Consider the following 25626-nt stretch of genomic DNA (forward strand, 5'->3'; position numbering starts at 1 on the left):
GAACGGCCCCTCCAGAAGGTGCACGTCCAAATAATAATAGCTCCACAAGGTAGCCCAAAGCAGGTGTGCTTGAAATACCTAACGTTTTCGGGCCCTATGGCGCTTATTCCATTAGAGCAAAGCACAGGCGAATAAATTGTGGTGCGTTGAAGGAACTGCCAAGTACCAAGTACAAATACGTGAAGTATGAGTGACCTACACCAAAACCTACAGCATGTGGCAGGGCAGCTGGCAAGCCAGAATTACTTCGGTATAACAATTGCTTCATAGCAACACTGTTCATTACAATAATTCACATTCACCTACTTGTTCATTCACAACCTACTTATAATACCGGTGACAATATGTTGGGTATAACAAGGAACAATTGTGGCACTATCAACTTCACCATATATTGCACAGTAGAATAAACCAGTTATCAGATTAGTCATTTTCCTTGTTGTCAAAGCTATTGAGACACTGTCAGCCAGGCCAAACTGCAGCCTTTGAAAACCTGTAACAGATGTGCTATCGACGGCGCATTATGCACTGGACGCAAGTTTGACGCATCACATTTGCGTGACATCGTCTATCTTATCAGCCCTCAAAAAAAGTTAATCACTGCTGCAGTCTAGGCAGCCAAGCTAGGTAGCCCTAATGGGAGGTCCCTTCTTATCCCCGGCTGCTAGTGGGCCCAGGAGATAAGAGGGTCAGTGAGTGTATTTTTGATGCCTCCTAGATAAAACAAAAGCTGCAGCATTACGTCATTTTAGTAGTCAGATGAACTAGATCCTGTAGACTGCTGTTAACCACAGAGCTAATTTAAAGAAAAAGCACTGCTGCTTGACTTCTTCCCTGAGCAGTTTAAAAAAATGGAGCTAAAAAAGTATAAATGGAAATGCTGGAACTTGCTAGTTTTGGTATCACTCGCTTTACAGGAGCAAAACGCAGCATCAGTCATGCACAAAACAATAGTCACCAATGTGAGTGCTGTTTCCATTAGCACACGACTGGCCAAGGCGCTAAATGTGCACGTTCTTGTTGGAACAGAAGGGCACTCGTAGCATGTTCAAGGCATTTGCTCTCTCTCATTACAGTGTCACCATTGAGCAGGACTTAAAGCGAACTCTTGTTGGTGTTGTTTACAAACAGTACACTTTACAGGCATGTTTCTTCACATGCAAGGACAGGGCAGGAAACTTAATGTGGTGTCAGCTGGTGACATGAAGCATGTTCTAGCACCTGAACAATCAGCAAAAGCATGCATTGTAAAAACATTTATTTAAAAAAAGCATTCCGCAAAGGTACACTTCCAAAAGCCATTTTTCCAAAGCACATTTTTCAACAAAGCATTCGCTGTGCCTATCAATTACAGTGCACTGAGTGATGGTCGTTCTAATAAAACAACAAACTAGCACTTGAATACAAAAGCAAGCTTTGGTGTCATTTCTATCTTCAAAAGCACATATAGAAGCATTCAACAAAGCACTAGCTGCTCCTGTCGATCACAGCACACCACACGGTTGTCATTCCAATAATAAAAACTTGCACTTCAACCCATTTGCTAGTCTTGTCATTTCATCAGCAAAAGCATGCATATCATACAAGCATTTCTGCGAAAGCATTCTGCGAAAGTGCACATCCTAAAGCACATTTCTGTACAAAGCTTTAGCTGCTTCTTGCTCGAAAGAGGTCTTCTCCAGAGTTATTTGCACACAATACTTGTAAATACCTGCCAGCAGCAACATAAAAAGCAATGACGACAACAGTGGCAATAACAAGAAATGAAAGACACCAGTCCTTAGATCTTAAAGGGGCCTAAAAGACAAATACAAGCTTATTTCATCAAAAGACTTCTCTGTCCCAATAACACAGATACCAAATTTAATGCAAACTTCTATGCACTAAGCTAGATATCAAAAACAAAGCAGTGGCGACTCATCCACTTTCTGTCAGGGGGGCCTTATGTAGTCATAGCGACTTGTTTGTGCAATTGGCAGCCACCAACTACACCCATGGCCAAAAAACATGACTGCGATTGTAGTGGTGCCCTCTAGTTTTTTTAACACGGAAGTGTTTAATGAGGGGTACAGCAAGCCCTCACCAACGTCATATCCATCACAGAAATGACATCATCAGAAAGTTCCACAGACGCAGCGGCACTAGGTTTCGAGCCCACGATCACTCTGGGCGCAACGGGAGGTGTGAGACGCTCTGACAACTTGGCTATGACATTTTTTATTATACCACTTGGATGCTGACATGGAGCTTTTTTTATCATTCCCATTTTTAGTATTCCCCTGATTATATGCATCACTGCTGACGTCGTGCAGAGCAAAACTAACCAAAGTTGTATTGTTGAGTTAGTTACCAAAAGCTAGTTTTTCAAGTTAAACAATGTTGTATTTTGTCTTCATGGCCCTTTTAAGTGTCACAACACAGGGCATCCACAAGGAAGGGTGGATAAGGAGGGGAAATTTAGTAACATGGCTTCATTATTAATGAATGAGGTACGAGAGTATGAACACAAAAAATCACAACGTTATACCGCAAGAGTGCCAAGTATTGAGAAGTTGTGCGTCACCATGACAGCCTGCAGAAATGAGAAACTTCAACGCACAAACGCACACTACAGACTATCATTGTTAGTTGCGATTAATACCGCATTACAACTCTACTCTTTTGAGATGTTCAGCAAAGTATTTGAAGGGACATTGAAGTGAATTTGTCAAACTTATGTTTGAGTTTGCATTGCATAGATGGGCTCGAATAAACGTACTTCTGGTTGCTTAAGCAATATTTAATTTATAAAGCCTAAAAGAAGAAATGCCATGCGACATCCGTGGCGGTCACAACTAAAGCAGGAATGCAAAATGACATGAACTCTTCTTGCGATGTGATTGGACAAAGTTCAAGCTTTTGAAGTTCATGCATATACGGTCGCATTGATGTCAATTTTTTTTCTGTTCGGAAGAACTTTAGTACTATTTGCAACAAGCATATCTTGGAACGTAATTGTGTTTTTTTTTTTTAAAGTTTCAGTTTTGGGTCCATGCAACATGCTTGGCATCCAACGTCGTCATTAATTGCACATTCTCAATATCTCAGGGATTAGCATACCATGCTTCTGCCAAGCTGTCGGCTGCAGGACAGGTCAGGTAAGCCTGCCAGCACCGCTTAGTATCAAACCGTTCGCTAGCTGAGGCGTATCAGTGTCTGAACACTCTCTGCATCATCGGAGATGTTCAACTGCAAGTTGTTTCGCCCCTACCTTTAGAGCTTGCCAAGCTCGTCCCTGTGTCAAAAGAGGCCCGTTCGTACCAAGCCGGCAGTTGCCTGATTCAGCCCTGTCTGAAATTCGTCGGTGGTTATGTCACAACCACGCCAACGAGAAACAGCCAGCGTGTCCGAGTCTGTCTGTACGCAGTCTGCCGGCTTGCTTATGGAGCAATGAAGGTTGCGGCGCAAAATCATGAATGTGATATACAGAACAGTACCTATATAAAAAAAAAATCAACTACAAAAGAAAAATATATAGAAGACACCCAGCCAGGGATTCAAACCTGCACAATGAGGCGTGCCACACCAAGTGCCCTAGACCGCTCAACCGGAACAACATGGTGGCTGGCATGGAAATATTACGTACAGCAACTCGCAATAATTCAAACTCGAAGGGACCCCAGGATTTTGTTTGAATTGTCCGAAGTTTGAATTTTCAGAAGTTCTCGTATATATGACTCTGAGCAAGGTGACAGCACACATTATGATTAGGCTTTGATTTTAATCACATTTGTTTAATTTTTAAGCGTTTTTAAACCCTAACTGCACAAAATAAACAGAAAGCAGAGGTGTAAGGTTTGCAAGCCGAATGCCGTTCGCGTCATTTTCGTAACCGCCGTGTCGTTTTTCATTTTATTATTATTATTTTTTTGCTGACACGTGACACGCGATTCCGTGACTGCGCGTTATTCTTTTTGCAACAATGGCCGGCATGGTTTTGACCGCTTCGACAAGTGTAGGCAGTCGATCATGCTTAGACATTCTTTGAGCCTGTTTGTTTCCGGCCCCTAATTCGCATTGTAGAAATGGTAAATCAGGCTAGGAAGTTGAGAAACATCACGGTCTACCATACTTGTGCTTTGTTTCAAACGTTTGTTTACTAGCCACGCCTTTTTCTTTGAAGGCACGAGGCACTTATTTTTCATTTTTTGACTGTTATGATTGCATAACCATGCAAATGTTCAAATATTTGCGGGAAAGCCGTAGATATTTCCTGGTGTGGACACACAAAAAGTACGAATTAACCAAATGATGAAGTTTGAATTAAGCGGCTTTAAATACATTAAAAAAATAGCGGGCCAACAAAAAATTTGAATTTTGTTTGAATTAACTGAAAAGTTCGAATTATCAGTTTGAATTATCGCGAGTCCACTGTATATAAATTTGGCAACGAACCCTGTATTTTGCACAGGATGTTTATTTGTTGCACTGCAGCATTCCGAGCAGCTTAGCTGAGTATTTTTCAAATAACGCTTGTGCAGCAAGCTTCCCCCTAGCCACCACAAAGAGATTATCACTAGTGACTGCGTTCCCTGAGCAGGAAAAGCGATTGCAAAGTGTGGTCATGCTGCTGCCCAGTCTGCTTGTTCATCCTGCGCAAAAAGTGCTGCCGTACCTTACTTTACCCTTTACAATAAAAGCTTCGGTCGATTTTAATTCCTTGTTACCTGTCTAACTCCAGTAACTCTTATCCTGCCCTTAAAGTCTATACAAATGATATCTACTTATCTGTTCAATCGCCTGTGAAGATCCGGCTGTTTGCGGACGATTGTGTTGTTTATGCCAATGTAACTCAACACTCCGATCAAATAAGACTCAATGATGCGTTGCACTCAATTAGTGTATGGTGTGAAACATGGGGCTTGAAGCTTAATACTTCTAAGACGGCAGCTATTACATTTACCAACAAAAAAGAACCTTTGGAATTTTCTTATACTATTAATAATGCTTATATAAGTAAAACCCAGCGAGTGAAGTATTTAGGTGTTACACTCGCAAGCAATTTAAGTTGGGAACCCCATATAGAAAACGTTTGCAGCAATGCGCTAAAAAAGCTGGCATTTTTTAAACGAAAATTGCGTCGTACATCATCGGCCGTTAAGTTAACAGCGTACAAAGCTCTCATTAGACCAAAATTAGAATATGCGGATCTGATATGGAGCCCGCATCAAAAATACTTAATCAAGAAAATAGAAAGAGTGCAAAATTTAGCCTTGCGGTTTATATACTCCACATACTCGCGTTTTTCCAGCGTGTCCGTTCTTCGAGACAGGGCAAAATTTTAAAAATTAGCTCATCGCAGAACTGTGTCTCGTATTAAGTTTTTATATCAGTTGTACCACGGTCACTACAAAATACCTCGTGAAAGTTACTTAACTGAGCCCCCCATGCGGTCTGATCGTACAAACCACAGCAAAACAGTTAGGCAACCATTTAGTAACATTAACGTACATCAATATTCTCTTTTTCCGCATGCAATTTCACTATGGAATAAATTACCCAAAGAAGTAGTTAACACTAATACAACAGAATCGTTCATTCAGCTTGCAAACAACCTTTCCTTTGACCAATAAATTTTTTTTTTTGCCTCAATGAAGGCAGCTGCTTCCTGCATTCGTTTTTCATTTTATGTGTAGTACGTAATTTCTTTGTGTATTCCATCGCTGTGTGTACATGTTATTACTGTTATATTACTCGTGTATTGTGTTGCATTGATGTGTGTGCACATTTTATTACGGCTGTATTACTGTCGTGTTCCGAATTGCGAAGCACTTTTTTTTCTAATCAAATATATGTTAGCGGTAGTTGCAATTAATGTATGTGTACTATGTATGTACCCACTCCTGCTTGGGCCCGAATAGGGCCTGCAGTATTTGTAAATAAAATAAAAAAAATTGAGCTTAGGTTTTCTACCAGTGGACCGGTCGCACACACATACGCAGCTTACTACTCCAGTGAGGCAAAGTCAGAGAAGCATCGTAACGCCAATAAACGGATCTCAATATGCGCTAGTGTGGAGTTATTTGCTTTCATGTACTTTTTAAAGCTTAATATGCTCTGCAAACTAGCAGAGTGGAGCCACATTCTTCAAGGCGCAAATCTCGTTGGGGCTCTGTTTACACTTCGCGATCGACTTCCGACGATTCATCGTCAGTTCGGCAAGCTGCGCAGTCAGCACAGTCAAGCTAATCCGAAATAGCTCACCTCACAGGAAGCGTCATAGAAAACCGGCATGGAGGATGCAGAACAGAGAAGAGCACTTTCGAATTGATCTTTCTACGAAACAAATTTGCATGAATGCACACAAGTAATCTCCAAATGTTTACAAATCACTTCGGTGTCCCTTTAAAACCCAGCAGGTGCTGTTTCAGAAAGCATTACCGCTTTAACCCTGACCACATCGCTTTTATAAGCTCAGATAAAAAACAATTTGTAGCAATGCTTTCATATTTACAGGTGCAAGCTACAGAAAATTTACAATACCATCTGCACACTGCAAATATGCCGTGCATAAATGAGCAAAAAAGAAAAATGCAATGCAGGCTCTGGATTATGAAGATGAGGTTGTGGCAGAAGTTCAGCCGAGAAGTTCCACAGTTCTGGTGATTCTGAAAAACAATTAAATCTATCTTACAGACTGCCCACCACAGGGTGCATCCGCAAATGCTGTTGAGTGGGTGCCACACTGCGCACCACTTAAACTTAGTTGACCGGAAATGCTACCATTTTCTCGTGTACACATCATCAAAATTTGTTGTTTCGAAATGTCAGTGCAAACATTTTTCAAGGCATTCTTACTACACTGAGCTTATTTGCACCGCACAAAAATGCTCTAAGCCATGAGAACTAATCAGCAAATACAGTCTTTACTCTTTTTACGATTCTACGCCAACATAAATGGCCACGAAAAGAGTCATGTGCACGCTAGTGCCAGATTTCTTTGTATCGTTTTTTGTAAGCAACTCTATGGCAAAAATAGATGCTCAGAATAACTGATGAAATTTACAAGCAACAGTGCAATACATGTTCACCTTTTTCTATTAACCCTTTCGACGTACATGTACGTCCTCTGCAAACACCTTCAAAATGGTCAAAAACGTACATGTACGTCATCGCTTGTATGTTTAAAAAGCGTGCCTTTTTCGCCAACTAGCCAAGCGTGCCTTTCTCTCGCTTGGCATGTGCTGCCACACTGCGGAAATTATTTTTTTATGATTTACTTCAGCGGCGCGCTGGGTATCGCCCACCTAAGGCCCCTTACGGCCACCGGGCGCCTCTCGCTTCTTGCACCTGCCACAGACCAAGGGCGCCTGCGAAATTGATGAGGCTCTTTTCTCCTTGTTTTGTATTTTTTAGGAGCGGTGCGCCATTTATCGCTCGCGCATCCGGCCGCGCGGGCGAAGCGGCTTGTTTCGGTATCATCTCCGGGCGCTTCCCGCTTTTTGCTACCACGAAACTGATGTCTATCTGATTTCGATTCACTCAAAAGGTGCCGGCTTGTTACTCTCTCGTTTTTATTTAGAATTTTTCTTGTGTTACTCATGAATAAACCACGTGTATGTAACAACACAAACAATTTTTTTGTCACTTTATAGTCAACCTAAAAAAATTACGATAATTTTTTCTCGAAACAGATTCACCCGAAAAATTTAAATCAGCAATAAAAAAAATCGACCCTGGGGGGTTGCATTTGACGACAAAATTCAACCCTCAAAAGGTTAATGCAATTGTAAGCTTTTTCAACTGGAAAAAAATGGCAAATGAAGTGCAGGCAGCACTGCCCCACCCTGCACTCACAGTTCTGTCAAACACATTGGTGCATTGGCACTATGACCTCTAATCTGATCAAAGCGTTCGGACAACATTTACACCTCTCTTTAGTGTCCCTGTAATATGTAGACCCATCTCTACATTGTTAAATGCACTGTAAAGAAAAGTTTTAAAACAGCAGCAATCAAACGAACTGCACAAGAAATATGGCTTCACAACTCGAAAATTGGCATAGGGCACATTGTGTCCTATGCACATGCAGCACACCGAAGTTCTATCACTAAAACCAGCACCAAGCTACGAACAGAACAACTCGCACCGCAAACAGCTGGTGGCTAGTCGGTGACGCCCTGTGCTCGCAGCTCGGCAAGCAAATTGTCGAGGTAGAGGGGGTCGGGGTAACCATGGCCGGTGAGGTTGGACCCAAACTCGGTCTTGTGGTGGATCTCGTTCCACGTGACCGTGTCCTGCTCCCCCGTGGTGGTTGACTGGCCAATAGTGAAGATCAGTCGCCGGTCCCAGGCATCCACTAGCAGCTTCAGGGCCTGTTAGGGAAACAAGAGAACGCTGTTTAGTTCCTCATCCTATCTTGCCAATTGAGCTCGGTGTCATCACATTTGAACTATGCGATATGTGAACAAAAAGCTGACACTTCAGACAGATTTTGGTGCACGTGACCAGACATAATCTTCTATCAATCAAAAAGGTACACTACTCCCACACATTAGATGCACTCAGGAGTAGTCACTGTTGCTTGAGTTCGCCAAGTGGACACGTGGCTGTGCACGAAGCATCAGCAGCAAGCATCTCAGAATTAATAAAGCCTCCAAAGATATTTTTCCTGGAAAGAAGGCCCCCCCAGCTATATCGAGAAAATAGCACCAAGTGATTTTGCACGTGGTTTGCAGCGTATCGGGGGCCAATATTAAAACTCCAGGACTGCAAAAAGGCAGGCTTCCAAAACTGCAAGCCAGGTTTCTCACTCAGACTGAAGTCCACATTCAGTGCGAAGGGCGAACACCACTCCTCATAAAGGACCCCATAAGTGTTTGACTGCACACAGCCATGGAGGAATAGTTATTCCTCCACGGCTGTGCAAAAGACTGCAAAAAGACCTGTATGCAGAATTTCCTGCTACAACTTGTTTGGCTCAGAAAGGGATGTGTAGGCAGATTTGAGAATTCACGGGATATAGGATGGTGATGGTGTAGTTGTGACCCCGGATCCCAGCTATGAGGCAGAGATAATTAGAAGAATAAGAATGGGGTGGAGTGAATTCGCATTCTCAGATAATGAATGGCAGCCTACCATTGTCCCTGAAGAAGAAAGTGCATGACAGCTGCATCTTACCGGTACTCACCTAAGGGGCAGAAACCTGGAGGCTCACTAAGAGGGTTCAACTTAAATTGAGGACGACTCAGCGAGCAATGGTGCGGAAGGTGATAGGTGTAACATTAAGGGACAAGAAGAGAGCGGAGTGGGTCAGGGAACAAAGGCGTGCTGAGGACATATTAGTAGAAATTAAGAAGAAGAAATGGGCGTGGGCAGGGCATGTAGCGCGAAGGGAAGATAACCGTTGGTCATTAAGGGTAACAGAGTGGATCCCTAGAGAAGGCAAGCGTTGCAGGGGGCGGCAGAAAGTTAGGTGGGCAGATGAGACCAAGAAGTTTGCGCGGATAAACTGGCCGCAGTTAGCACAGGACCGGGATAATTGGAGATCTATGGGAGAAGCCTTTGCCCTGCAGTGGGCATAGATAGACTGCTGCTGCTGATGATGATGACGATAGGCACTACGAACAATATAGGACAGCGCAAACGTCAAGGACAAAAGACAGGGGACCACACCACAGCACTGCCGCAGCACGGCCACTCACCCTCCGGCCCTGCTCATTGTTGGGCAGGTACCCGCGCCTGGGGAACCCCCTGGCGGTGTACGGTCTGCCGGGGCATGGGTGCTCGGGACCCTGGATGCCCGAGAAGATGTGGTACGTGATCTGGATGGTGCCGCAGTCCTCGTAGCCTGCCAGCGCAAACGGCACCACCTGGTAGCTCATGCTCCCCGGGGGCTGGTTGCCCCTCTTCACCCCGTAGATCGCCTTGCACACGGGGCACTGCAGGTAGCCGGCCTGCAACGAGGACAGCACGCGTGCCAATTGGAGCGTCGGGCAGCGTCCTTCCACCCACACCAGTTGCAGAACTCTGCTTCAGAATCTAGGTGGCGCGAGCACCCCTGCTTCTTTGAAGCTGATGGGCTGGTGCACTGGTGCGGCACCTAGGGGACAAAAACTGAACTCTGCTAAAAATTTTACTTCATAACACGACCCAATGAAATAAAGCTTGCTTTTCAAATTGGGAAACATTAAATTAGGTACTGCTTACTTATGTTTCCGCAGTTTTCCTTTCATAACTTACCGCAGCAGCCGCAAGCACTTTAGTACTACTTTAACTTTCTGTTGACAGATGTCAGGCAAGTCAGCTTGTTTCACGCTTTGCCCAAAAAACACCTTTTCCGGAATACCCTCCGAGGAGCGGTGGGAGGCCGCGCTTCGCAGCTCGGACCCGGACCTACAGGCCCGCTTGGTCGCCAGGGCTGCCAGTGGTCGCTGAACAGTTCACGCTGACCGCCATCAATGCGATCTAACTACCAGCATTGCTTTCAAGATGGATCATCTCTGGTATTCCTTCAAATAAAGTTTATTCTCTCTCTCTCTCTCCCCATTTGCCCCAATGCAGGGGGCCAAGTGCAGACCAGTTTGTGATGAATGCGGCCTTGGAGAGTTTCACAACTGAGCAACTCTGGCATTGGGGCCCACCACATCATCAGCATCACCATCGCTACCACCATCACAGTCGTGACTTTCGTCACCAATCATTGGTCGTGCACTGCGTAAGGAAGGCCCCTCCTCACAATGTCCAGCTGTCTGCCTGCCCGATCCACCCTCAGCACCCAAATTTTTCCCCTCACACCCTCGAACTGTCCCTGCCTCCCTTCCCATTGCGTCCCTCAATATATACCCATTTGTTGGCACGGCCCACTTGTTGCCTACGTCCACCATGAGGGTTTGTTTTCTAATTCCACTGTGCTCCCTTTTTGTTTCCGAAGCAATACTTACCATCTTCCTTTCCCAGTGCATCAAATTAGTTGATTGTTAAAAATTTCACAATCATTTAAAGGTGATATAATGTAAAGTGACAAATGTTTAAGTACAGCTATGTGATTACAATGATTCCCTAAAAAAATTAGTCAATGCGGCACATCCTAAAGTAGTTCCACTGCCTAAGCTGTTGTTTGTGCTCAAACACATTTGGCAACATTTTTTACTTTTTTAAATCTCAAATTTTCTTCAGGATCCCCGCTTGGTCCTATCTGAACAGATGTGCCTTTCAACCTAGAATATGAATTATATCGTCATAAAAGATGCGGCTGAAGGAAATTTCAACAGAGCCTGTATGCACCATACAGGCTGCTGCCAATTGCTGCTGCCAATTGCTGCTGCCGATTGCTGCTGCCAATGAGCAGCTATGCTGCGTGCTGAATCGGGGACTGCAGACCTATCCAATGCTTCCCATGATAACAGCCGAGTATAACTGCATCAATGCAGTTGCTCACTGGCAGGCTAGAAGCACGTACCCTTGGGTTGCTTTCGTACATGGCCGCCAGGCAGGCGTAGTGGAAGTGGTGGCAGCACTGCCAGAAACGCACCACCCTCCCACAGCTGCCGTAAGATGACGAAGATGGCAGTGGCTCACAGCATATGCTGCAGTCCTCCTAGGGAACAAACAAGCAGAGAAAAAAAAAGCACAAATGTAATTACATATTGTCACGAAGCCAAAGATGACGCAGTTGCCTTCAAGGAAAACAAGTTTATTGGAGTGAACTTGTGTTCCCCTAACAACTCAAAGAATAAACAGGCGATGAAGCAGTAGTCCACAAAGTGACGTGCGCAGGCGAGCGTCGGCGAGTCGAATGCCGCAGCATCTGCTCTGTGGCCATTTATCTCTCGGCGCAAGGGTTTCTCGAACCGTCGAATTGCATCCAGAACACTGTAGATCAAAGAAGATTATTCTAGGCAGTTGACGTTAGTTCGAAACACTCTCCATATCAAAGGAGGTAACACGTGCGGCATAAAGAATGGAACATGCGCTTCACTTGGCCCCCGGTTAACACAGATAACATAGCCTGGCGCAGCCGGTCGGCAAAAACAAAACATAAACAAACAAACCCAAAACATGGTTTGTGGCAATATGAAACCCTGAAGAAGAGCACAAGGTTTGGTGCTGCAGAGTAATGGTCTAGCTATAGTGCAACCGACAAAGCAATGCAGCCTGCCTCATCTTCCAGGCTTCCCCATAAAGTTTCCTACTAATATATACTAGAGGAAAATCTGACGCTGAAACCGTGTGCCATCGTGGGCTCTGCCATAGCAAGTAGTAGCAACGTTCCTCTCCTACTTGGCTTGGCTGACCACATGGCTTCTTGCTTTTGAAGCCATAATCAACCAAAGTGGGTAACATGTTTTTCTTGTTCGTCTAACATGAAGCTTCTAAATAATTTCCTTACAATATTATAGTAGTTGTTTATTTGCAGCCACAGGCAACTTTTCAGCTTCATGGCGAGCCATGCCACGTAACAAAGCAACGCTTCTCCGCAGTACATGATGGAGTGCTCCGTGAAGCACGGCCCACCTAGACACTCTGTGTAAAATTTCCCTGCAATATATATATTAGTATGAAACTCTTTTGGCTGCCCACTTATGAAAGGGACACTAGACAGCTTCTGCAGAACAAGGAATCCACACAACCTATAAATTCATTTGTGAGCCAATACTTCAAAACCACAAAGCAGCTCTAATTGCTCATCAAACACCCTTTGTCAAACACCCTTTGTTGTATGCCAAACTAGGAAATAGGAAACGCATTGCCTGGTTGAACGAGTTTTTGCATGTTGTAATAATAATAGTAAGCACATATCTTGACTTCACTAAAACTGGACAGGACAAATCTAAAATATAAACAAGACGTGCACTCAAAGAACACCTTAGTGATAACACTGGATGCAGTTCAAAGTCACTAGTTCGGTACTTGCACCGTACACCTTCCTTCAACCCTAAAAAAAAAAACTGTGACAAATTACCTTTGGGATGGTCTCTATGACATCCACTGTGTGCGTTGAGAGGAACGCTCCGGTTTCAGGATGATCTGCATAAAATGCAAAACACGAACCCCTCAAGCAGCCGGTCTCCACTCCCCTTTTTTTTTACCACCATGCACATACAAACGGCTAAACTCAACGCTAAATCAACACAACGGCCTAAGAAATAATCTAAACACACTCATTAAAACCCTCACAAGCAATAATTTACCCAAAATTTTGAATGTATTTTTCATTTGTTTCCCAATCATTTATAAGTAATTACATTTGGCTTAATCATTTCCCAACATTTCTTTTTTCCGTGCATATTTGGCTGCTCAAGAAGTTCATCCTTTTGTGCATGTCGAACACACAGCTTGGTTGTGTCAGTATAAAAACAGTGAATTTCGTCCCACCTTGTGGAGAACAGTCCATGCCAAAATTGTTGGGGCTCTTTATGCCTTCAAGGCTGTCGACAGTGTCGGCATCTGGACTCTTGCTTCCCGACGGCCCTTCTGCAGCGGAGGGAACTCCACGAGTCTTTGAGCGGCGGAACCTCCAGCCCTTGCGTCTCTTTGGCTTGCTGGAACACGTGAACGACGCTATTAGCTCTCTCGTTCGTGGAAAAAAATGAAAGGAAAAAGAAAACACCCATGCTCAACAACACAGGTGCACTTACACCTACAACATGCACCTAATAGCTAATTTTCATTGCTTACAGCTAGCAAGGCACCATAAAATACGATTAGCTCATTGAGCATGTGAAGCAAGGCAGTTGATGAAAATTCGTTGAGCAGCACACTCTGCCACAGCTGATGACATTCCCCTGGGCTTTTTGTGATTTCTCTTAGTGCCCAGAGTTCTGAAATGTCCACCTTTGAAATAAAACACAAGCTGACACATGAAATTTTTTCGTTGCTATTTTTTTGCAAAGCAAGGAAGGAAAAATACGGCCACACACTGTACACAGAAACAGTGCAGGCTAAAAAGCTGTCTAAAGCAGTCTGCAGCACACAAGGGTGGTTGCCCCTACAACTTCCCTTCACTTATTTGTTAACTGTAGGCCATGCCAGGTGCTGTGCACATGCATGATGATCTGAATCCCTTAAAAGCTTGCCATGAGGAGCTCCGAAACTGGCTTCACAGCATAGAGGTAACCTTTTTCTTTGCTAGGGAAGGCTTAGCGCAAGCACGCGACTACTAGGCAACAGAAACATACAAAACAGCATGCTATCTCGCCGTTTCTTACCTCGCCATCACCTGCTTCAAGCCTTCCCTAGTACGACCCAACAAGCCAATGCCTGAATAATACTGCAAGGCATTTCCTACACTCAAATTATGCACGCCTTTTAGCATTGTGCCAAGTGAGAGGCAACGAGAAATAGTTCTTCATTACACTCCCCACGTGTTGAACGCGAGGAGGCAGCATCAGAGAGGTTGCTGCAGCTACGGTCGGGCATGAAAGTCGTGGAAGCATTGCATCACTCAACCTTTCTGGGCTGCTGAGGGTGACCCCATGGTTCGTGACTGGGTCGGGCGATGGTGGGTAGCCTCTGCCTTGCACCCTCCGAATGGCGCGGCAGAAACCGGTGATGTTGTTCTTTTGATGCATGTTTGTGAAGTCCACAGTGTACATGGACTCGGGGTAGTAGTCCTGCAGATTGACCTTTTCCAGCCCCTGTATGCAGAAAACAAGGCACACGAGTCAGCGTTTCATGAAGTGTGTCGCTAAGGAAATGTGAAGCACACAGCCCAGGGTGTAAAGCTCTGTGTTTAGAAGGAAACAACTGCTCTTATGTCAAGGCGGATATCAAGAAGGACCTTGCCCACGATAAGTGGCTTTCACCTGCATGTAGGGCATGCATTACTTGTGGTTACGACCGTTCTGAAAGGTATTACACCATGAACAAAAGCAGGTTGTCCGGACTGTCTCTTCACGGTGGGCTTACCATGATTACTGGCGCCCATAAGGCCATCAGTCCATAATATTGCGAACACAGTATATTCGCTCTTGTTTAGTTTGAATTCGTGCATTACCTCATGTGACTATAAATATGATACCACCGTTATCTCCGTTGTAAATTGGCACGTAAGCAGTGGGGAAACGGTTTCTGCGAGGTAATCGTGAATTCAAAAACGAAATCTGCGATACCTGTCTGCGAGCATCCTCGATGAGGCAGGACAGATGAATGCTGTACGAGATCCACCTTCCACCGTGTGTTCCCCATTCCCATCGGACGCCTAGCGCCGCGGCACTGTCGAGGGGGTAGAGACGTCTACGAATTGGCGATGCAAAGCCTGCAATATCACCCGGCGCGGGGTTTTTTCGGGGCTGCAGCTGGAGCACACGTTGCAGATGACGCATGAAATTGCTAGCATAAGAAATGCTCGAGCTCGCCTTACTGTCATCCTGGCCGTCAGGGAAGACTTGCTCCATCTTCACAACATCGACGAAATGCGCCCTGACGTCTTTGTCCGCGATGTCAACGAATACTTTTGTCTCCTCCTTAGTTTCGGCTCCGGTCCTTGCACATTCAAACTTTTCGCAGGCTTCTGGCGGGTACGCTATCCACGTTCCCGAAAAGCGGACGAACTCCCAAACAGCCACGGACGCCGCGGCAGCCGCAGTAGCCATTATTCGACGTTTACGGACCTTTACCAGACTGCTATTAGGACACGATTACGTGTCTTTATATGCTTACACGCCTTGGCCCACACCCCCCGACCCGGCTCATTGCCATGTTGCCGCCTTCGCCTGCTTATTGCGTGAACAGGAAGTCGTAGTTGATGTCCATGGCATGGTAACCCAGCAACCACAGCAAAGCTAGTACATAAGTACCGAAGGGTTTCTAAGGATCAAAGCAGGTCCTATCTAAAGGAAATACCTTAATATGCACCACTGTTTATGCACTTTTCCCACAATTATAGAACAAAATGCAGCGTACATAGCGCGCTAAATTTAAGCACAGCGCGCTTCTCCTGTGGCAGGGTAGGCGAATTTTGTTCAACTGATGAACAAAATACACCTTTGGGCCTGATAGCTGGGGAAAGGAAACAAGAGCATGGATAAGGATAAGTGAGCCAAATGGGATATCGACAAAGGTATGGTAACAGCAGATTAGTTGGTGAACAGCGAAAGAGGCTCTTTGTTGAAAAAGCAGAGCTTTGCTGGCGTTTATAATCGCCTATACATGCTTCTTTGCTGAAGAAGGCCATAGAAAAAGGTGGGTAGAAAGAAAAAAGAAACAATAACTGGCGTGGCTTGACGTGCTTGACGGACTATTTTTTAAATTGTGTCACAGAATTCAGTTTTCAAATACTGGAGCCCGTTTATAACAAACCCATCGGGAAACTGAAATCAGTTCGTTATATCCGCTTTTCGCTATATCTGGACCCAAAATTTATGTGTACAAATAGTAATGGGAAACGAAGATTTGTTCGTTATAGCCGCTATTTCGTTAAAACCGGGTTCGCTATAAGTGGGCTATACTATGACCAATGTAAAACAACCTTTTCAGAGCTTGACGCGGTTTGAGGGGCAAGTCCATACATGGTCCTTCAGAGTTGCCGGCACTTGTTATAGGCGTTCAATATCTTCAAAAAAAGAAAAGAAAACGGGATTTTGGAGGAAGTTGGCCACACATACTATCAAATATGTTCAACTGTTTTTATAGCAGAACAGTAGTCACAGCAAGGGTTGGTCGTCAGTCCGAGGCGAAAAAGGAAACTGTTGGTGTAAGCCGAGTTCACTCGTAGGCGATGCTATAGGCTAAGAAGGAGCTGTCTTGGAAGTCTTGATTTCAACTCCGGGTCAATCGCGTGCAAAAAGCAGTGGTTATTTGGTTGGTTACACCATAGCCAGTTTATTTCAGTTACTGCAAATCGATGCGCCATGGTAGAAGCCTCTGCTTTTGTAAAAAACTCTACGGTATTTTGTGGCCCCTTCATGGGATTTTTTATTTCCAGTAATACCATTGCGAGGTATCCATTGCCATTTTATACTGTGTCCAGCAATGCAAGCGAGGTGGTGAAGGTAGGAGACATCGCAGGCTGCGATATGGTGGGGGGAAGACCTACTCTTCCTTGACAAAACTTGCAGAGCTGCCTTGGATGCGACATTGGGTAATCCCATAACACGTTCAGGACATATCCGGGTATAGTGTTCACTTTATTCGAGGTACCCGCCGAAATCTATGCAGCAAGTTTTCGGGGATTCTTGAGGAACTAGGCCGCATGAGGTGCTGCGTCGGTATGTCTGCGTCGGGCTTAGGACGGCCGCCTGATGCCTGGGGAGGTCAGTGTGAGAGGGAGGTGAAGTATGAGGTACCTGTGGAAAGAAAATACAGTAGACTCGCGATAATTATTCAATCTCGAATAATTCAAACTTTCGGTTAATTCAAACAAATTTCAAAATTTTGGTACGCCCGATATGCTTTCAGTGTTTCTTAAAGCCGCTAAGTTCAAGCTGCCTTATAGCGTAAATTCGCTTAATTCGTACTTTTTGCTTATCATTGCTCGAAAAAAAATTATGTAGCGTAAGTGCAGATTACAAAGGGGTGACCAACGCGGTAGGATTTGAAGCGCCTTCTCTGACAAGCGCAGCCGGTGCACGAACGAAGAAGCGAGCGGCGGCGAAAGATGCGGCGAACTCGAAACTAAAGCGTGGCAAACTGTTCGCTTGGCGACGCAGTGAAACATCCCCCTCGCGAGGGGCACGATCAAATGCAGAGCATTTCCGGGGGCGCACGACGTTAAGTAGTTTGCGTTACGTTAATGTTGTTGCACTTGTGGCAACTGCTGACGAGAGAGCGCTCGTCAGCAGTAAAATTGGCAGCCTCGGCGCACGTTGAGTCCGAGAGAGGGGAGATAGTGTTCTTGAAACATGCCTGGGCGCGCTATCGAATGTTGATCGCGCCGATAGCGAAACTTCTGAGCCGGGCATGTCGAGGCGAGCGATGCGGACTACTACGGACGCCTAGAACGGGTGACATCGTGAGTTAAAGAAATGCTCTGCATTTAATATCTGTTATATATTTGCCGCCTCTTGCTGCACATTTGCATAATTACATCACTAACAGTCACAAATAAGGCCGATTACCTGCATACACGTTTCAAAGCGATACCGCGCGCGCCAACAGCCCCGTGTGGATTGAGGAAGAAAAACAGAAGAAAAAAGAATACAGGACGGCAGGCGGGCAGGCGGGCAGGCGGGCAGGCCCGCCATGCACGAAAATGAGACGCGTGACCACTGGTGATTTTTTTTAACATGAAATTGTTTTATTTCGGGGTACACAAACATTTGAGTGACGTCATATCCGTGACGCCAGTACAACGATGCAGGCGGCCTGTAAAGGGTGCACCCCTGCACACAGAGTCTTCTTGCGAGGAAGCAACCTTTAGTACTTCAAAGCTTTGAGATGAGGTTGAGGGCAATGGATCAACGAAGGTGGGCAGCTAAGGTTTTTAGGTACCTATACTTGAAAAGCGTGGACACGCAGTGGTTAAGGCTAACGATGAAATACGGAAAGAACAGTGGGGAATCCAAAACAGCCAAGGTAACCAAAAAAGAGGCAAGGCAGATTGAAACGAATAAATGGAGGGAAAAAATGGAAGCCAAAACGTCGTTAGAGATGTACAGGGCTGAGAAGATGAACATCAGAAAGGAAAATTTCTACGATAATTCCCAGGGCAGTGCTTTGCTTTTTGAGGCTAGAGCAGGTTGCCTGCGAACTAAGAGTTTTGTGGGGAAGTATTCACAAAATGATGGGGTATGCGTGGTCTGCGGAAAAGAAACAGAAACTATGCGGCACATCGTGCTAGAATGTGAGGGTATCCATCCAAATCTACATGAAGGGAATATTGGGCTGTCAGAAGCCCTAGGATTTAAAGGTATCACAGAGGAAGTTAACTTCAAGGCTGTCGAGGGGACGAAAAGAAGATTAGAATGCTGGTGGACGAAAAGCAGAGAGGGGAATATTGCCTAGGACAGTTACCACCTGTACCAGAAAAAAAACAAGTATTTCGTGCCTAATAAGCTTTTTGTGCCTGCCCTAAGCAGCGCTAGTATTGAACCAAAAGTGTAAAACATAGGTATATTAGTCGTTTTTGGTAAGATGACATGTCATCACCCCGATACAAAGGGGAAACCAATAGAAATCATCATCATCATCATCATCAGCTGTCGAGGGGACGAAAAGAAGATTAGAAGGCTGGTGGACGAAAAGCAGAGAGGGGAATATTGCCTAGGACAGTTACCACCTGTAAAAGGGGAAAAAAAGTATTTCAGGCCTAATAAGCTTTAGTGCCTGCCCTAAGCAGCGCTAGTATTAAACCAAGAGTGTAAAACATGGTTGTATTAGTCCTTTTGGTAAGATGACATGTCATCGCCCCGCTTCAAAGGGGAAACCAATAGTAATCATCATCATCATCATCATCGAGTACGTTACACTTAGGGTTGTTCGTTTTCGGGTTTTATATTTTAACATGAAAGTCTTTTATGGCGGGATACACCAAGATTTCACCGACGTCATATCCGTCGCGGAAATGACGCCAGTACACCTTTGCCGAAGCGACTCGCCAACAGGACGCCGCTCGCCAAGCACACCCACAAGACAGCCGCCGACCTGCAATTCATGCTCAGCTGCAGATTTCGCTGCACATTTCACTTTCGTGTTTTACCGATTCCTATGACAGAGGAATCAACCACATTTTTTTTTCTATGTGGGAATAGCACTTCAATATTTTGTCTGGAGGTTGTAATATTAGATATATGTGAATGTTTTATTACAAGTTACAACGCAAGTTCGTATGTTGCCCCGAGTCATGTATATGAGAGCTTCTGATAACTCAAACAAAATCCTGGGGTCCCTGCGAGTTTTAATTATGGCGAGTCCACTGTAGTTCATTGCCTGCGATCGAGGCCAGTGAAGCGCGCAGAGCACTTCGCACCGCAAGTGGGCAGGACCTCTGGGGCACAGGGGTATACGTATACACCTTGTGGGACCCCCATATCTTTAGCACGTCTCACTTGTCTCACTTAACTTACCGCGTAAAACGGAGGCAATGATCTGCTTGCGAGGACCCTTATTCCGTAGGCCAATCTCTCGCGAAAACAAAAAACAAAAACAAAAAAGAAACAAAATAAACAAGGAAACCCCAAGAGGACAAGCGTATCATTAACGTCATTGTGAGTTTTTTTTTTTTTCAGTCAGCCACTGTGGATGCAAACTTACTGCAGGTCTCACGGGCGTTGTGGTTCTGAAGAAGACGAGAATGACTTACATGCGTGCACCATCTGTAATTCGGGATTTAATCATAACAAAGTTTCATTTTACGGCCTATGGTCTTTCCGGAAATGAATGCGTATTTTGAGGTCCCCACGAATTTCAACAAGTGAGTTAGCCCTGGCCAATCCCCCCTTGCGGGTACGTCCAAAAACTTTGAGGGCATCAATATCATCATCATCAGAATCATCATCATCATCAATTAACGCCACCGTTGCCCAAAGAAGAAGAAGCGGCACCTGCTCCGAAGATCGTTCATTGCCGGCGCACCTCTGCACTCGTTGTTGCTCCGTGGTGGAATGCCGAAGCGGACCATGTCCTCGAGCACTACGGACGATAGCACCGGTGAGGAGTGATACTGAAATTAACGCGTCTTGTCCTGACCATCCGTCGACTCACACCAGTCCCATCAAACGCTTTTCCCGCATGAAGTACATCACTTTCCGCACGCGTGCACTGGGATCCCGATAACTTGAAGCGGCTTAGTTGGTTGAAACAATGCCGAACGTTGCTTTTAATACTGTGATTGCAGGTATTTCGAATGTGCAGCTTAGCATAATTTGGTGTGCATGTAGAATCGACACATAGAACATGGTGAATACCAATATGGCGTCTGGAGCGTGTTCATAACGGTTCGGAACGCGCAGCTGGAACAAAACGAGAGACATGGTGTCGCTCGTGTGAGAAACGTGGCAGCGCCTGCGTGTTTCACGTCTATCTCTCTGTTTTGTGTCGGTGAAGACTAACCTTCCAGCACAGCAGCCTCATTCTTTACTCTAGTACCAGGGTGCTAGTACTTCAAAAAAGTCACCAAGCGCCAAATGGAATCCGCCGCTCTTACCATTACCGTTAGTTTCAACGTCGACTGGTCTGCATACAGCTGCACTGAAGCGCCATATTTCTTAGCGTGTAACTGTTTACCTCCCTCAAACATTATTTTTTGTGGTCTCCCGTCTTAGCATTCGGTGTCTAAAGATACTACGTGGCGCAATCCGCTCATCTCGACAACGACTGTCATCTAATTCTCACATAAGTACAATGAGTTTTGTCTAAGGAATCCTTCGTCGCCTTTTCTTTTCTTTATTCTGTATATAGAATTACTCTTTTCAAAGCACGATCAGATGTTGTAGATACTGAAGTTGTTGTTTATATAGGTACTATGCTTTCAGCGAGAGCTACTGTCTCATCTGCGCCTGATGTCACTGCAAGTTTCTCAAGATTGCGTGAGAGAGTATCAGAAATATTACTTCCAGCCTGTCGGCTGCGCCAATGTGGGGTACCAGGGGCGCGGGACCCGAGGTTTCCACCGATGGCCGAGAACATACACGCGGACGCCAGCGCAGCCCAGAACATCCAAAAGATACGTTTAACAAGATAGCGATCATTCTTTACGAGCGGCACCTAAGGCATCATGGGTAGGGTACAAATGCGGTGGACAGATATGTGCACCTTTTTCGTGAATGATTACTATGATGATTTATGTACAACACGCCCGCTATTATTTTGGCCCCGTCCGCAATTTGCGCCAGTCTGTTCCCCTTGTTTTCCTCTATATCTGCCCGCTTCTTATCGCACAGTATGGCATCTATCCTGTGTAGAGGTATAAATTACAGAAGCAAACACTACCTGGAGGTGAAAAGTAACGATGAAAAAAAAACTGTGGTTGATTCCTCTGTCATAGGAATTAGTAAAACACGAAAGTGAACTGTGCAACGAAATCTGCAGCTGAGCATGATTTGCGGGTCGGCGGCTGTCTTATGGGTGTGCTTGGCGAGCGACGTCCTGCCGGCGGGTCGCTTCGGCAAATGTGTACTGGCGTCGTTTCCGTGACGGATATGACGTCAGTGAAATGTTGGGGTATCGCGGCATAAAACGCTTTCGTATTAAAATATAAAACCCGAAAACGAACAACCCTAAGTATAACGTACTCGATGATGATGATGATGATTGCTATTGGTTTCCCCTTTGAAGCGGGGTGATGACATGTCATCTTACCAAAAAGCATCCAAAAAGGACTAGTATAACCATGTTTGTACACTCTTGGTTTAAAACTAGCGCTGCTTAGGGAAGGCACTAAAGCTTATTAGGCACGAAATACTTTTTTTTTCCTGTTACAGGTGGTAACGGTCCTAGGCAATATTCCCCTCTCTGCTTTTCGTCCACCAGCCTTCTAATCTTCTTTTCGTCCCCTCAACAGCCTTGAAGTTAACTTCCCCTGTGATACCCTTAAATCCTAGGGCTTCTGGAAGCCCAATATTCCCTTCATGTAGATTTGGATGGATACCCTCACATTCTAACACTATGTGCCGCATAGTTTCTGTTTCTTTTCCGCAGACCACGCATACCCCATCATTTTGTGAATACTTCCCTACAAAACTCTTAGTTCGCAGGCAACCTGCTCTAGCCTCAAAAAGCAACGCACTGCCCTGGGAATTATCGTAGAAATTTTCCTTTCTGATGTTCAATTTCTCAGCCCTGAACATCTCTAACGACGTTTTAGCTTCCATTTTTTCCCTCCATTTATTCGTTTTAATCTGCCTTGCCTCTTTTTTGGTTACCTTGGCTGTTTTGGATTCTCCACTGTTCTTTCCGTATTTCATCGTTAGCCTTCTAGTCTTCCTTAGCCACTGCGTGTCCACGCTTTTCAAGTATAGGAACCTAAAAACCTTAGCTGCCCACCTTCGTTGATCCATTTCCCTCAACCTCATCTCAAAGCATATTTTACTCTGAGCTTCTCTAACTTCAAACGACGCCGAGCCCATATCTCCCTGGACTGCTTCGTTAGTTGTTTTTCCATGCGCGCCTAAGGCCAAACGTTCTACCGTTCTCTGGTTTACTTCAAGCCCTGATAGGACGTCTGATTTTAAGCAGAGTACAGCATTCGCAAACGTGAGACCCGGAACCATTACTCCTTTCCACATTCCTCTTACTACTTCATATTTGTTATACCCCCACAGGGCTCTATGCTTCATTATAGCTGTGTTTCGCTTTCCCTTAACCTGAAGTTATTAGTACTCATTAGTACTAAAGGTTGCTTCCCCGCAAGAAGACTGTGTGTGCAGGGGTGCAACCTTTACAGGCCACTTGCTTCGTTGTACAGGCGTCACTTACGTGACGGATATGACGTCAGCGAAATCTTCGTGTGTCCGGGAATAAAACACTTTTGTGTTAAAAAGGAGGAGGGGGGCTTGACATAATTTGATGTAAACACATTCTGTTGTAAATTGCGACCATAGTGCAAAGTCTGAGCACAAATGAAAGATCAATTTAAAAAGTTCTAAATAGGCTCATTTATTGTTGCCAAACCCGTTAGTGAAGGGCCCCATCCCGGACATGGAGCCTTATCGAAGGGGAGACGGGTTGTGGTCTTGGAGAAGCACCTTGGCAGTGCAATGATGTGCGCTGCTTTGACACACGAGAAGGAAAACACTAACTCTCCGATATACCTATTTGGTGAAAAGCCAATTGCAGTAGGCGTGCAAACGAGAAAATGCAACACATAGCGCACGTCCGTTCAACCACCCACATCATATGTTAAGGCAATGAAAACCGTTAACCTCTGCTTCTGTGTAGAACAAAAGGCCAATATGGTTCCCGTAACATCTGTTCGCTGGAGTTTAGACTGGTGGTGAGCATGCTACTTCTAGGAATACAGGACACTCCCAGCACCTCACCCTGTATATGTATACACTGTATATGTGCTGCAAGTATAAGTTGCCCGTTTTATTCGTCTGCATGGTAAAAGGCTGCAGTTCCTGACGGTTACCGGATTTTTCTATGCTGAGTACGACGATTTTTCTTCGATTCGCGTTGGCTGGAATCCTTACAAATTTTCAATTTACTTGAACCCCCTCAAAATTTGAAGTAACCGTGCCCTTACTGCATTTTGGGTCAGCTCTCGATTTTTATCCAAGTGCCCGGTCTTTCCTAGTGAATACTTCCCAAATTAATTGAGAGAGTAAAAATGACTTCGCAAATGGTTAAAAAAACTGGGCATTGGGCGATGTTTTCCTTCACTTTGTACCTTTGCTGCCTACAGGAGAGCCCGAGGAGAACACATCCGGGTTTGGAGTCTTCGACGGAGACAGCAGCATAATCAGCCTCGGCTTGGATGACAGCGACCAAAATTTGTGAGAGAAGGCGTGCCCTTGTCTATCGTTCTCTCGCACGCTTTTAGAGCGCAGCTCTTAAAGGAGTACTGACACGAAATTTCAAAGCTGAGATAACTATGTAAAACGCTTCCTTTTTATCAGGAGATATCTCCCAGCAAGTTTCAACAGCAACCGTTCAGCGAAACATATTTAAAAAATCCGTTTTAATCTTCGCCCGCACGAGAAAGCCCAGAGCGGGTCGACGTGACATCATCTGCTACGTGCCCCAAACTGTCGACGTCGGGGCTCCCGTGACGAAGCCGACGCGCTGGCTGTGGTTGGCGCGCGCTGCTCGGGCGTGTGTACACGTCATGGTTTTGGGACTGACGTCATGCTGCCCGGGCCTGTGGGGACGGCGAAGACCTCGGCCGGTCTGGGCGCGCGCGTGCGCTCGCTCGCGCGCGCTTCCAGAGAGCCAGCGATACGGCAAGAATGGTGACGCCATGTGATACATGCTGTCATGGCGGCCGCTCGGCGTTTCTTTGTCGAAACCGAAACTGGCACGAATAAACGACGCCGTAAATGAATGTTTACGCTGCGCTCGACCGTCTAATCTGTCATTCTATGATTAGTGGGCTGGTAGGCACGCATAGCAGCGAAAAAAACGTAACATAAAAATTTCGTGTCAGTACTCCTTTAAGCGCCCGATCCTGTGGTTTCGCGTCGCCGTCGGCCTCGGCGTAAACGATCGAACGAAGAGGGCACCGAACATAGACGCGGTAGAAAAGCGGGGGAAAGCGGGGGAGGAATGTATGGGAAAGTGTGCGGGGAGGGCGGTGCGCCGAAGCCGCGCGAGACATGCTCAGCGGCGGCGACTAGGTGCGAGATAACGCCAATAGCGCGCGCCGGCGTGTGTTCGCTGAACACGATCACATCCTGATCCGCAACAGTTATGCGTTGTCGCCCATAACACTGCAGCTCGTGCTGCGCTCAAATTTTGAATTAGATAATATTGTAATCGTGGAGTTTAATACTAATATATACTAAAGGGAAATCTGTCACTCCAAGTCGCGGGCCGCCGTGGGCGGCGCCATTGCCGCTAGCGATGTTCATCGCCTACTTGGCTTAGCTAGCCATATGGCTCCTTTTTTGTCTCGGAGCCAAAATCAACGAAAAAGGGTAACATTTTTTCTTGTTCATCGTGCCTGAAGCTTCTACATCATCATCACCAGCCTACCTACACCCACTGCAGGGCAAAGGCCCTTCAGCGGTGGCGTAGAGGTAGAAGCTTCTACATAATCACTGACAAATT

At 45.4% G+C, this 25626-nt stretch overlaps 2 protein-coding genes across 3 annotated transcripts in view; one reads left to right on the plus strand and one right to left on the minus strand.

Annotated features, from left to right (window-relative positions):
* Positions 1–1243: 1243 nt before the first annotated feature.
* Dx (deltex E3 ubiquitin ligase) lies at positions 1244–15723 on the minus strand. 2 transcript variants are annotated; one of them, XM_077676126.1, is made up of 9 exons: positions 15344–15723; positions 15093–15238; positions 14431–14618; positions 13357–13523; positions 12944–13008; positions 11441–11578; positions 9684–9935; positions 8129–8354; positions 1244–6647 (listed from the first exon to the last, which is right to left on the minus strand). In XM_077676126.1, the coding sequence occupies exons 1-8, from the start codon at positions 15573–15575 to the stop codon at positions 8145–8147; spliced, it is 1398 nt and encodes a 465-aa protein (XP_077532252.1). In that variant the 5' UTR covers positions 15576–15723; the 3' UTR covers positions 1244–6647; positions 8129–8144. The 2 variants fall into 2 exon arrangements, with proteins under 2 accessions (XP_077532252.1, XP_077532251.1); XM_077676125.1 differs by having other exon boundaries at positions 15093–15723.
* Positions 15724–20537: 4814 nt separating this feature from the next.
* LOC144145126 (uncharacterized) overlaps positions 20538–25626 on the plus strand; it is a 41915-nt gene continuing 36826 nt past the window's right edge. The window contains exons 1-2 of the mRNA XM_077676632.1: positions 20538–20568; positions 24263–24353. Coding sequence (XP_077532758.1) covers positions 20538–20568; positions 24263–24353 — 122 coding nt within the window. The remainder of the gene's footprint in view (positions 20569–24262; positions 24354–25626) is intronic.

The sequence above is a fragment of the Haemaphysalis longicornis genome, unplaced genomic scaffold (genome assembly GCF_048455015.1).
Source record: "Haemaphysalis longicornis isolate Haplotype H1 unplaced genomic scaffold, Haemaphysalis longicornis Haplotype H1 scaffold_7, whole genome shotgun sequence".
NCBI classification, from domain to species: domain Eukaryota; kingdom Metazoa; phylum Arthropoda; class Arachnida; order Ixodida; family Ixodidae; genus Haemaphysalis; species Haemaphysalis longicornis.